Here is an 11,819-nt window from a genome sequence, read left to right as displayed (position 1 = left end):
GAAAGTTTATACATCTTCCCTTAAACTCAAACGTAACAATAACTTGCCTTAAGTTGTAATGCATAAACCTGAACAATAACACGCGTGGATCTTGCTGCTGATTAGACAGCAGGACTATTTCTCCTGGATTTCTGTGATGTTCTTACAAGGTACTTACTGCAAACACTGAGCACGCCCATTTTGACAGAACACCCTAGAGATGCTGTGGTTTTTAAGCCCTGGGTGGGAGATTGCATTGCAGGACTGACTTTGCCTTGGACCGGTTCCCGGGGTTTAGTCAGGCGGAAGCCTACCTGGGAACCGAGTAGGGCGGGATTAATGCAGGGCTCCCTCCCACCCCCACCGTCCTGAGAGTGAATGGCCCCGCCCCCAGCTTTGGTTGCTAGGGACGCTCCGCCCTCAGCTTCGGTCTCTAGGGACGCATCGTGTAGCCGCGATGGATCAGGACGAGGGGTTGACGGCCGTGGACAACATCGTCACTCAATTCAACACCTATGAAGACTTCCTGGACTCGCAGATCACCACTATAGACCTGTATTACCTGGAGGTAAGTGCCCGGTCGCCGGACGAGCCGCGGCGGGGCTCGGTTGCCCCCTGGCGGCGGCGGCGCGGATGGTCTTCCAGAAGCTTCCTCGACCGACTCCCGGAGTCCCAGGCCCTCCAAGTGCAGCTGTGCAGCACTGACCGGAGGCTGTGATTTAGGGTTCCTTGTGAAATAGTAGTAAGGAAGGAAGAGAGAAAACGGTGGGAACCGGTTGCTGTCTGCACCTGAGGAAAACCGCAGCTGGTGGGTTCAAGCCCCAGACCCACAGCCTGGGAGGGCCCCAAGCTGTCAGCTCCCTTTCAGGACAAATAACAAGCACCATTTTTGGGGTTCAGCCACAGAGCAGTCAGGGAAGGTTTTGAACCTGGCCAACTCCATCTCTCCTCCAGTGCAAGGCAAGGCAGTCTTGTAACATTTTAGTGTACCTACCATTTTTTAAAATTTCTCCAATTGTATCACTGTTTTTACTTATACGAGGACTACATGATAACTTGTTCGAAAAATGTTTTGCTTCAAAATATATTATGTGTCACGGTATGGAAATAATCTTAGCTGAACAGAATTTGTTCTTTTTGGAATTATCTGTGACGATAAGTGTAAGTGGTATTTCCAACAAAACATGATCTAAAACAGCAACAACAGCCAAGCTTTTAAGTGTATCACACAGATAACTTTTGCAATTGCAATTGTGTATACAGACACATACATAAAAAAAATCAGAGGACAACTTGGAGTAGGTTCTGAACTTGTATTCTGTGGGTCCAGAGATTGAACTCAGGTCGTCGGGCTGAGCAACAAGTCCTTTTTCCCATTGAGCCAACTCCCTGCCTGTTAGACAATTTTTTCTCACCCACAGAAGTTACTTTTAATTATTCCTTACATCTAAGACACTGAAATGACACAAAATGCTGCTTTTCTGTGTTTACAAACTTTCAGATGTTAAAAAAATCCCACAAAAAATTAAAATGTGAGTAGTGACTATCTTAATAAAGTCATCTTTGTAGCCCAGATGGAACATTGCCACACTTAAGGCTAATAGTATTAGCAAAGATTTCAATATATATATAATATATATTGACACAGAATTTCAGTTAAGAAGCTAAAAGCGTTGATGTTGATTGGAGGTAAGAAATTACTGTGCTGTGTTCCACCAGTCAGGACTTTAGAAATCTCCAGAACAGAGAATGGAAGGGAACATTGTTGAGGGAATGACATATGCTCTCAAATCTGGATCTTTTAACTTTGCTGAAATAATATGGAGTTGAGTACTGATACTGGAGCAACTATATAGTGCGGTGGTTGATTATTTCCTTTTAGGGATCAAACTTAAGTCGCCAGGCATAGGGGTTTGTGCATTTACGTCATGAGCCATCTAATGGCACGTAACACGCATTGACTGCAGACGCTCACAGACGATCTCCAATGTGGCTGCAAGGTAATTGCCCATTTAAGTCACATGAAAATTAGACTCCACAGCATTCCATCAGTAATACCACAAGCAACCTACTTATAGACCATTCTATTTCAGGTACATCCTTTTCTTCCTTCCTTCCTTGCTTTTTTAGCAATATTTCATGCTATCCTGGGTCTGCCTTTGCCAAGGCTAACCGTGGAGGGTATTTATTAGGTCCCACTGTGCTGTTTCAGCCAGCAGGATACCGACAAGAGGTCAGAGGGTTGGAAGACAGTGGTTAGAGGATTTATTCCCTGTCATCTCCTATGGTCTGTGGTTGGCAACTGGTCGCATTCCTTAGATTTGTTTGGCCATCATCTGGCTGTGAGTTCCAGCCCCATTTCCAGGTCCTGGGAGCATCTGCTGTTGTAGGAACTTCTTCCTCTCCATCTCCTGGTGTGTGTAATGGTGTTAATCATGGTTTCTGATGTTGCCTGCACCAGGATGGGTCACCACGCTCTGTTGGTTTCCCTGAACTCTGTCCATATCATTGTGAGTGCTATTATTGCTTACAGCCATTCCTTTGAGTTTGCCCAATAACTTGTTGTCATACGACCCTAATCTCTGTCACTGTTTAACATTTCAAATATACATTAAGTATGCAAGTATTGTATGCATATAATAATCACAATGCATCTTACAAGAAGCTTGTGTAGGAAGAAAGGAAGGTGGGGGAGAGATGATGACACCATCTTAAGTATCTGATGAGCTGAGGATGCAGAGCATGGTTTGGGAAGATGAAAGTGGTACTTCTCCATCGCGTATCCTCTTGTGTTTACTAGAAAAAGACAAAACTTTGAAACAACTTTATTGCAGTAGCAGCCAATAAAATTATCTTTTGCTGAGCTAATTAATAATACTTATTATATAAGTTAGTATCATTAAATTAAACTAATCACTTCAGTGAGTGTACAAATCATTGTAAAAATCCTCAGGTAAGAGGTGAAGAGATGTTACGATTATTTAAAGACTTCTCCAGATAATGAATCTCAAGCTTCCTGTCATGCTTGAGGCTCTGGGTTCAATCCCCAATACTGGCAAATTAACACACACACACACACACACACACACACACACACACACACACGAAACAAACCCCAACCAAGTAAACAAAAAAAAAACAGTTCTAGATAGAATTGTAAATGATAGGTAAAAAATGTAGGGAAAGTCTAATAACAGTTTACCATGATTTTATAATAAGCCAACAATTAATAACAACTATGCAAAGTAGTTTTCACATTATTATTATAGAAAATGTTGTTCCTTTTGAAAAAAACTTACAGTACTTCCCCCATGTAGAAATATCAAGTTACCTCATAATTATGAATTGTGACCAGAGAAGAAACTTAACCAAGAATATCTTAGTCTTAACATGTCTGAAATTTTATCGTAAGGATAAAAATCAGATACTTGAGCCTGATCTCCTTCTCAGTGTCTCAAAAGCATGTACAAAACCCACATTCTGTGTGTTTACACTACGTGTCATTCAGTCTTAGTTACAGTAACTTCAAAAGCTTTGGGTATTAGACTGAGGCGAGTAGAGAAGTGGAAAGGATTCCCAAGCAGAGTGTGTGAAATGAGAAGAAAATGGAGCTCGTGAGAAATGTAGACGAGTAGCCATTACATGTGGCCTGGGCATGGAAGCAGGACCCAAGGACCTCAGTGAGAGGGAAACAGGGAAGAAGGAGAAGAATAAGAGAATAGGAAGGTCCAGAAGATAAAAAACAGCTTGGAAATGTAGGTTAAAACCCCTGAAAAATGTTTATACAATGTAGTGGAAACTAAGTCCAATAAATGCTATTATTAAAAGCAGGTGGGGCACCCACCAAACAACTACATCCTACATTTCAGCATCCATGCAGGAGAAAAGTAGAGGAAAACAGTGGAGCATCCAATGGACCACAGGCTGAGAAAGCTGTTGTATGGAAGCAGGTGGTCTCATATGGAAGCAAGTGTTCATCTGAATGCAAGCAATGGTTAAGTTAGAAAAGGCACATGAAACCAGAAGGTATTCTATTGGTAGATACTCGAGTACACAGCATCTCTGCTGAGGAGTAGTAAAGGAGTCAGAACAGGGTGGAGTCTGGGATGTCCTTTAAAAATTTGTTTGTTGTTTTATACAACAATATACTTACCATATTCCTATCTCTCCTCCAACTCCTCCCAGAGGCCCCCACTTTAATTTTATGCCATTTTCTCTCTATCTCTAAGAAATGAAACAAACAAAACAAAGTGAAAATGAAACAAAACAAAAATGAAAATCAAACTAAACAAAAAATAATTATCTGTGAGACAAACATTACCCAAACAAACCTGAACAAATAGCACACAAAAAAAAACCCATGAAGTTCATTTTGTGTTGACTGAATAACCCTGGATTTGGGGCTTGCCCTGGAGTGCAGTTGATATACCCCGTGGCACTTTTTGAGAGAAAGTGCCTTTTCCCAGCAGGTATCAACTGAAAGTAGCTTCTTGGTTAGGGTTGGGACTTTGTGTTCACCTCCGATTGCTAGTGCTGGAATTTTGCCTGGTTTGACTCTGTGTAGATCTTATGTATGCTGTCATAATCTCTGAGACTTCATTTGTGTTCCAATCCTGTCATGTCTGGAAGATGCTGGTTCCTTGGAGTCATCCATCACCTCTGACTCTTGGAATCTTTCTTCCTCTTCTTCTGTGTAAGTCTTTAGGCAAGAGGTTTGATTAAGACATCCCATGTCACAACTCTAGAAGTGAGATTTGAGAGAATGGAGCCTAAAATTGAGGCAGTCTAAAATCTCATGCAATAGATAGCTTCGTTCAGAACAACAGACAATTTATGCTCTGAGGGTTAAAAGGTATTATATAAATAAAGTTCTCCTGAGTTCAAGTTGTATACAATCATAAGGACAAATTATGCATGCCAAAGCATTTTTTTTCATAGAGACAAAAAGTATAGTTTAAACATTTAATTGAATGCCAACAGCAAGCAATAATGAGTAATCTGAAGTAAATTAACTCCTATCTGCTATGCCTGGGAGAAGCATAAGAATACAAAAAAAGCCAGTTCCATGTTTTGAAGAAACTGAGATCACAAGACATTTGTCTTGTTTTCTTGGAATGTTCTCACAAGCCCTCAGAATTCTCTTCACGATTCAACTCCTGGGCCTTGTTCTGACACTCCCATTTAGACCTGAGTGCTCCAGCGTCCCTCACTGTCTGCACATTGTCCATTTGCATCTCTCTGTGTTAATTACCATCTACTACAAGAAGAAGCTTCTCTTATGAGGGTTGAGAGATGCTCTGGTTTATTGATACAGCAATATATCATCAGGACTCATTTTATTGCTCTGTTCCTTTAGTAGCTTTTCTTCTAGGACCATGACCTTTCTAGTTTCAAGTTCTTTTTCTCGTGTTAGCAGTGCCAGGTATGGCTTCCATCTCATGGAGTAGGCGTAAATACAACAAGAAAGTGGTTGGTTGCTCCTATAACGTTTGTGCCGCTATTGCACCATTATATCTTTCAGGCAGGTCTCTGTTTCAGGTCACAGGGTTTGTACCTGGGTGCTGTTGGTGATTACTGCTCTCCTCCAGTAGAGTTCAGAGTATCTTTTAGCTCCATGAATGCTGTTCAGTTAGGGGTGACACACATGCACACACACAAGTTTGCTCACCAGCTCAACTTCTTGATGTTCCATAACGTGATTAATTTATAAGTCATTACCATAAGGTTAAGGTGAGTAAGGAATATCTTTGGGGCTAGTCCTTGAAGCTTTTGGGGAGTCTTTCTTTGGTCAACAGTTGAACAAGATTTAGCCCATTTCTAATATTGGAGGTTTTACTTGGTGGTGTAGGATGTCTAGTTGGAGAATTGTCTCTGTCATTATATGGTGATTCCACTTAAGTTCCTTTCTATATGTATACATTTAAGGAAGCTTCTGAAGTAATAGGTTTCCATGTAGTTTTTCAAAAGGTCTTTAGTGTTCCTTGTGTTTCCCGGCATTTCCTCCTTTACCCTTCTGTTACCATTTAATCCTATTTTAGTTTTCCCTTTATCTTACTAAAACACTAGTCTATTTCTCCTTCCTTAGAAGACCTCCTTCTCTCTGCCCACTTCTGTCCCTTGCTGGTGGCTTAACCTCTGTAATTATTTGGATTGAAACACACACACACACACGTGCCCACACACAAACATATTAAAAGCTAGTATTCACACATAAGAGAAAAATGCATATTTGAATTTTTGTGTTTGGGTTATCATCCTCAGGTTGATTGTTTCTAGCTCCATCCATTTAACTCATTCAGATAATAATTTCTTTTTTCTTAACAGCTGAATAATAATTCCATTGTATAAATACACCACATTTTCATTATACATTTATCAGTTAATCAACATTCAGATGGTTTCTAGTTTCTGATAATGAATAGCTCAACACTGAACATGGATGAGCTAATACTTCTGTAATAAGTTGTGAAGTTTTTGAGTACATACCCCAGAATGGTAAGGCTGAATCTTATGGTAGATATATTTTAAAGTTTTGAGAAATCTAAACACTAAAGTACATAGTGGCCACACCAGTTTGCATTCCCACCTGCAGTAAAGACGTCTTCCCCCTTTCCCATAACCTCGCCAGCATGTGCTGTTATTTATTTTATTGATCTTGGCCACTCTGATTGGGGTAAGATGAAATTACAAAATAGTTTTTATTTGTATTTCCTTGATGGCTAAGGATGTTGAACATTTTAAAAATTGTTTGATGTGGGATTCCCCTCTGTGTGCTGTGAATACCATTGGTTAATAAAGAAACTGTCTTGAGCCTGTGATAGGGAAGAAATGAACTAGGCAGGAAAAACTAAACTCAACGTTGGGAGAAAGAAGGCAAAGTTTGAGAAGCCATGTAGCCCTGCTGGAGATAGACGAATGGAACTTTATCCGGTAAGCCAGAGTCACATGGCGATACACAGATTAATATAGATGGGTTAAATTAAGATATAAGAGTGAGCCAATAAGAAGCTATAGCTAATGGGCCAACCAGTGATTTGAATAATATAGTTTCTATGTGTTTATTTTGGGGCTGAGCGGCCTGGAACCAACAAGTGGCTTCCTCCACCAATTGTTTCTCAGCCATTTGCGTCTCATCTTTTGAGAACTTGGTTTCATTTTATACCCCTGTTTAACCTGGTATGTAGTAATATGAGCGCAGCGGCGGGGCTACGTCCCCAAAACCCCAAGCCGCCTGCCCTGCCCGGCTAGCTTATGCCCCGAAATAATTACACAGACACTGTATTCATTTAAACACTGCTTTGGCCCTTAGCTCTAGCCCTTACTGGCTAATTCTCACATATTAATTTAGCCCATTTCTAATCATCTGTGTAGCGCCCCTAGGTGCGCTTACCGGGAAGATTCTAGCCTAAGTCCATCCTGGGTCGGAGCTTCATAGCGTGCGTCTTCCCTGGAGCAGGTAGCATGGTGTCTCTCTGAAGGCGTCTGCTCTGGAGAGGAGAGCTGTCGAGTCTGACCTTACTTCCTCTTCCTCCCAGCGTTCTGTTCGGTTTACTCCACCCACCTAAGGGTGGGCCTATCCAATGGGCCTAGCAGTTTCTTTATTGCTTAGCCAATGAAATCAACAGATTGATATATGACACTCCCACATCACTTCCCCTTTTTCTGTTTAAACAAAAAAGAAAGGCTTTAACTTTAACATAGCAAAATTACACATAACGAAACAGTTATCAAGTAAAAGTTACAATAATCTTTATCATAACTAAGGAAAACTATAACTATAACTAACTATTCTTAACTCCATCAAAGACTCCAGAAAGATACAATACTACATAAGCAAACAAGAAAAAAGCAACTTTCAAAACTCTAGAAATGACAGAGACATCTCGCTGCCTGGACAGTCACCCAAAGTTCCTCTGTACCGTTGGGGCATCCATCTTCAGCCTTTAGGCCCATGGTATCCAGCAGACATTTCCATAAAGCAGGAAAATTCAAAGTCAGTTCAGTCACTATCTGTTGTGTTCTGCATAATGTCTCGCAGACTCTTTCATGAATCAGGAACCCCGAAAGATCATCTCACCTTAGGCAAGTTCAGTAGTCCTCTCTCTGTGGGTTCTCTGTGTTCAGTTTATGCAATAGTCCAGGCAAGAGCAGTTTCTTGCCCAAATGGCTATCAAACTCCATAAGGATCCTCTTCGATGCCCATCTTCTTCTTGAAGTAGATTGGTGCTGCCAGGAGCAGTGTCTCATTGTCATGAAAAGTCCTAACTTATTAAAACATTAAATGTCCTATTCTGTAATCTTTGAAAGACATGAAGAATGTCTATCTAAAATATATCTCTATATATCTAGAAAATCTAACTAACATGACTACAAGCTTTACTATACCTTAATCAAGATCAAGAAATACATATACATATAACAAAATTGACCTTAAAATCCATACCAATGCAAATTATCCATACCTATATCATTTCCCCCTTTAAATGTAAAAGAACATTTATAAACAATATTTTGGGAACATGGGCGCAGTTTTTTCTCTCCAAACTGCTTCCTGCTGAATGGGGGCGTTGTTAATTAGGTCTTTCATGGTATAACCTGTGTGCTAGTTTCATCTCAGTTGGCAGTTGAGCAAAGCAATTTTCTGAAGATGTTCACAGCAACCCTTCAGGAGGACGTGGTCCATCATACCAAATCGGAATAGAAGAAATGAACAGGGTCTCATCCTCTGTGAAAACAAAATAAGACTCTTTCCAAAGCATCATATCCTTAGACCCAAATTCCGAAGTCAAGATACCTTTAGAACATATGTGTAGGTTCAGCTTAGCAGCCCATATAATGAAATGTCTCTCTGTACTTAGCTCCTTCACAGTTAAAAATTTTAAAGAAAACACAATGTACATAATCCAGACTTTCTGTGAATTTTCCATCTTTACGCGGCTTATTTTTATTTATATCTATAACTATCTATACTCTGTCTCTTTAAAGACTTTACTTTTACTTTTTTCTTTTTAAACCATTAACTTTATTCTCTATATTCTTTTTCTTCTCTCTCCCAAGCCTACGTATATTCATCCAACAGTGTGATTCATTTAGTGGTCTGAATCTGTCCTATTGTGAATCTGCAATTTTTTACTATCCAGGAGCACTTTTGATTCGCACCTTTAAATCACTAGGCGCTTAAGAATCTAAGCTGTGACATTCCTAAGTTAACTTTTTGCTTTTTGAGCGCATATCTTTGACCTGGAATAACCCTGTAGACCAGGCTGTCTTTGAACTCTCAGAGATCCGCCTGTCTCTGCCTCCCAGGCATTGGGATTAAAGGTGTTTGCTGCTACACCTTGAACTCACAGAGATCTGTTCGTCTCTGCCTTCTAGGCACTGGGATTAAAGGCGTGTGCTACCACACCTTGAAGTCACAGAGGTTTACTTTAAGAATTTTAACTTTTAGTCTGCATATATTTTTAACACACAGTAAACCATTCAGAAATTTTCTCTGTCTTTGAATCTCTCTTTACTGTATATCTCTCTGTTTTTTGACCACATGAGTCTTTAATTTACCAAGCAATCTCAGTAGGACTAAAGCCGTGGCTTTGCCGGCTAGATCCAGTCCATTCCTTAGCTTTCCAGCCTCATGGCGGATATACAGGCTGCAGCCATGTTTATAGCCACACCTCTATGGCGTGTCAAGGTCCCTGCCAGCCAGCAAGCTACAACAGACAACACTCAAGTCCTCTCTTGGTAGCTGGCCCTCCTGCCTCAAACAGTCAGAGTTTGCCCTGGCAGGATGGCCCAGAAAGCCGGCATTTTTAAACGGCAGCTTTTTTCCTGCTACGGCTGAAAACCGAAAAGCATGTGTTCATCTTTTCGTCAACACCACTTAAGTGTTTCGTGGCAGGACCTCTTAATGAGCTGCAGGTTTTGCAGCTGAAGCTGAGTCAGGAAGCCTCTCTTAGATGAGAGTGCTTGCTTGCCTCTAGCAAGCAGAGTAGACCCAAGAAATCGCTACTGTCAATAAAACATGCTTTACTCTTTCCCAAGCTTTTTCAGGCTTTCTGTGGATTCAGTTGGCCACACGTCTGGGCGTCATCTGTAGTAATATGAGCGCAGCGGCGGGGCTACGTCCCCAAAACCCCAAGCCGCCTGCCCTGCCCGGCTAGCTTATGCCCCGAAATAATTACACAGACACTGTATTCATTTAAACACTGCTTTGGCCCTTAGCTCTAGCCCTTACTGGCTAATTCTCACATATTAATTTAGCCCATTTCTAATCATCTGTGTAGCGCCCCTAGGTGCGCTTACCGGGAAGATTCTAGCCTAAGTCCATCCTGGGTCGGAGCTTCATAGCGTGCGTCTTCCCTGGAGCAGGTAGCATGGCGTCTCTCTGAAGGCGTCTGCTCTGGAGAGGAGAGCTGTCGAGTCTGACCTCACTTCCTCTTCCTCCCAGCGTTCTGTTCGGTTTACTCCACCCACCTAAGGGTGGGCCTATCCAATGGGCCTAGCAGTTTCTTTATTGCTTAGCCAATGAAATCAACAGATTGATATATGACACTCCCACATCACCGGTATTTTTGTTTTCTTTTTTTTTTCTGTCCCACAAAACTGTTGAGATCTTTTGTTTTTTTTTAATTATTTATTTATTTATTTATTTATTAAAGATTTCTGCCTCCTCCCTGCCACCGCCTCCCATTTCCCTCCCCCTCCCCCGATCAAGTCACCCTCCCACATCAGGTCGAAGAGCAATCAGGGTTCCCTGCCCTGTGGAAAGTCCAAGAAACCCCCACCTCCATCCAGTTCTAGTAAGGTGAGTATCCAAACTGCCTAGGCTCCTACAAAGCCAGTACGTGCAGTAGGATCAAAAACCCATTGCCATTGTTCTTGAGTTCTCAATAGTCCTCATTGTCCGCTATGTTCAGCAAGTCCGGTTTTATCCCATGCTTTTTCAGACCCAGGCCAGCTGGCCTTAGTGGGTTCCCGATAGAACATCCCCATTGTCTCAGTGTGTGGGTGCACTCCTCGCAGCCCTGAGTTCCTTGCTCCTGCTCTCTCTCCTTCTCTCCTGATTTGGACCTTGAGATTTCTGTCCGGTGCTCCAATGTGGGTCTCTGTCTCCTTTCATCGCCTGATGAAGGTTAATATTCAGGAGGATGCCTATATGTTTGTCTTTGGATTCACCTTCTTATTTAGCTTCTCTAGGATCGCGAATTATAAGCTCAATGTCCTTTATTTATGGCTAGAAAACAAATATGAGTGAGTATATCCCATGTTCCTCTTTTTGGGTCTGGCTTACCTCACTCAGGATAGTGTTTTCTATTTCCATCTATTTGTATGCACAATTCAAGAAGTCTTTGTTTTTTACTGCTGAGTAATACTCTAATATGTATATATTCCATACTTTCTTCATCCATTCTTCCATTGAAGGGCATGATGTTCAGTTTTTTTTAATTCTTTAAATATTCTAGATATTAACCCTTTATCAGTTGTGTAATTGTTAGAGACTTTTTCCATTCTGTATGATGCCACTTTGCTTAAATAATGGTATCCTTTTCTTCCTTTGCTGTACAGGCTTTTTTTTTAAACCTTCACAAGGTTTTGTTCATTAAATGTTGTTCTTAGTCTCCGTGTTAATAGTGTTCCACTCAGAAAGTCTTTTCCTGTGCTAGTGCATCCAATCCCATTCCCTGCTTCTCTTCTGTTAGAGTCAGGGTATCTTATTGAGGCCCTTGATCTATCTAGAGTAAAATTTTGTGCAGTGTGGAAAATATGGATATATTTTCATTTTTCTTCATGCAGACATACAGTTTGATCCACCACCATTTGTTGAAGATACTTTCCCCCCCACT

At 41.2% G+C, this 11,819-nt stretch overlaps 1 protein-coding gene across 1 annotated transcript in view; it reads left to right on the top strand.

The window, feature by feature from the left end:
• Positions 1-436: 436 nt before the first annotated feature.
• Positions 437-11,819, top strand: part of Cfap299 (cilia and flagella associated protein 299) — a 465,056-nt gene continuing 453,673 nt past the window's right edge. The window contains exon 1 of the mRNA XM_075943465.1: positions 437-547. Within this exon, the coding sequence (XP_075799580.1) occupies positions 437-547 (111 nt within the window). The remainder of the gene's footprint in view (positions 548-11,819) is intronic.

This window comes from Microtus pennsylvanicus, chromosome 12 (assembly GCF_037038515.1).
Source record: "Microtus pennsylvanicus isolate mMicPen1 chromosome 12, mMicPen1.hap1, whole genome shotgun sequence".
NCBI classification, from domain to species: domain Eukaryota; kingdom Metazoa; phylum Chordata; class Mammalia; order Rodentia; family Cricetidae; genus Microtus; species Microtus pennsylvanicus.
The sequence above is the reverse complement of the archived record's forward strand: the minus strand, read 5'-3'. Positions and strand labels throughout refer to the sequence as shown.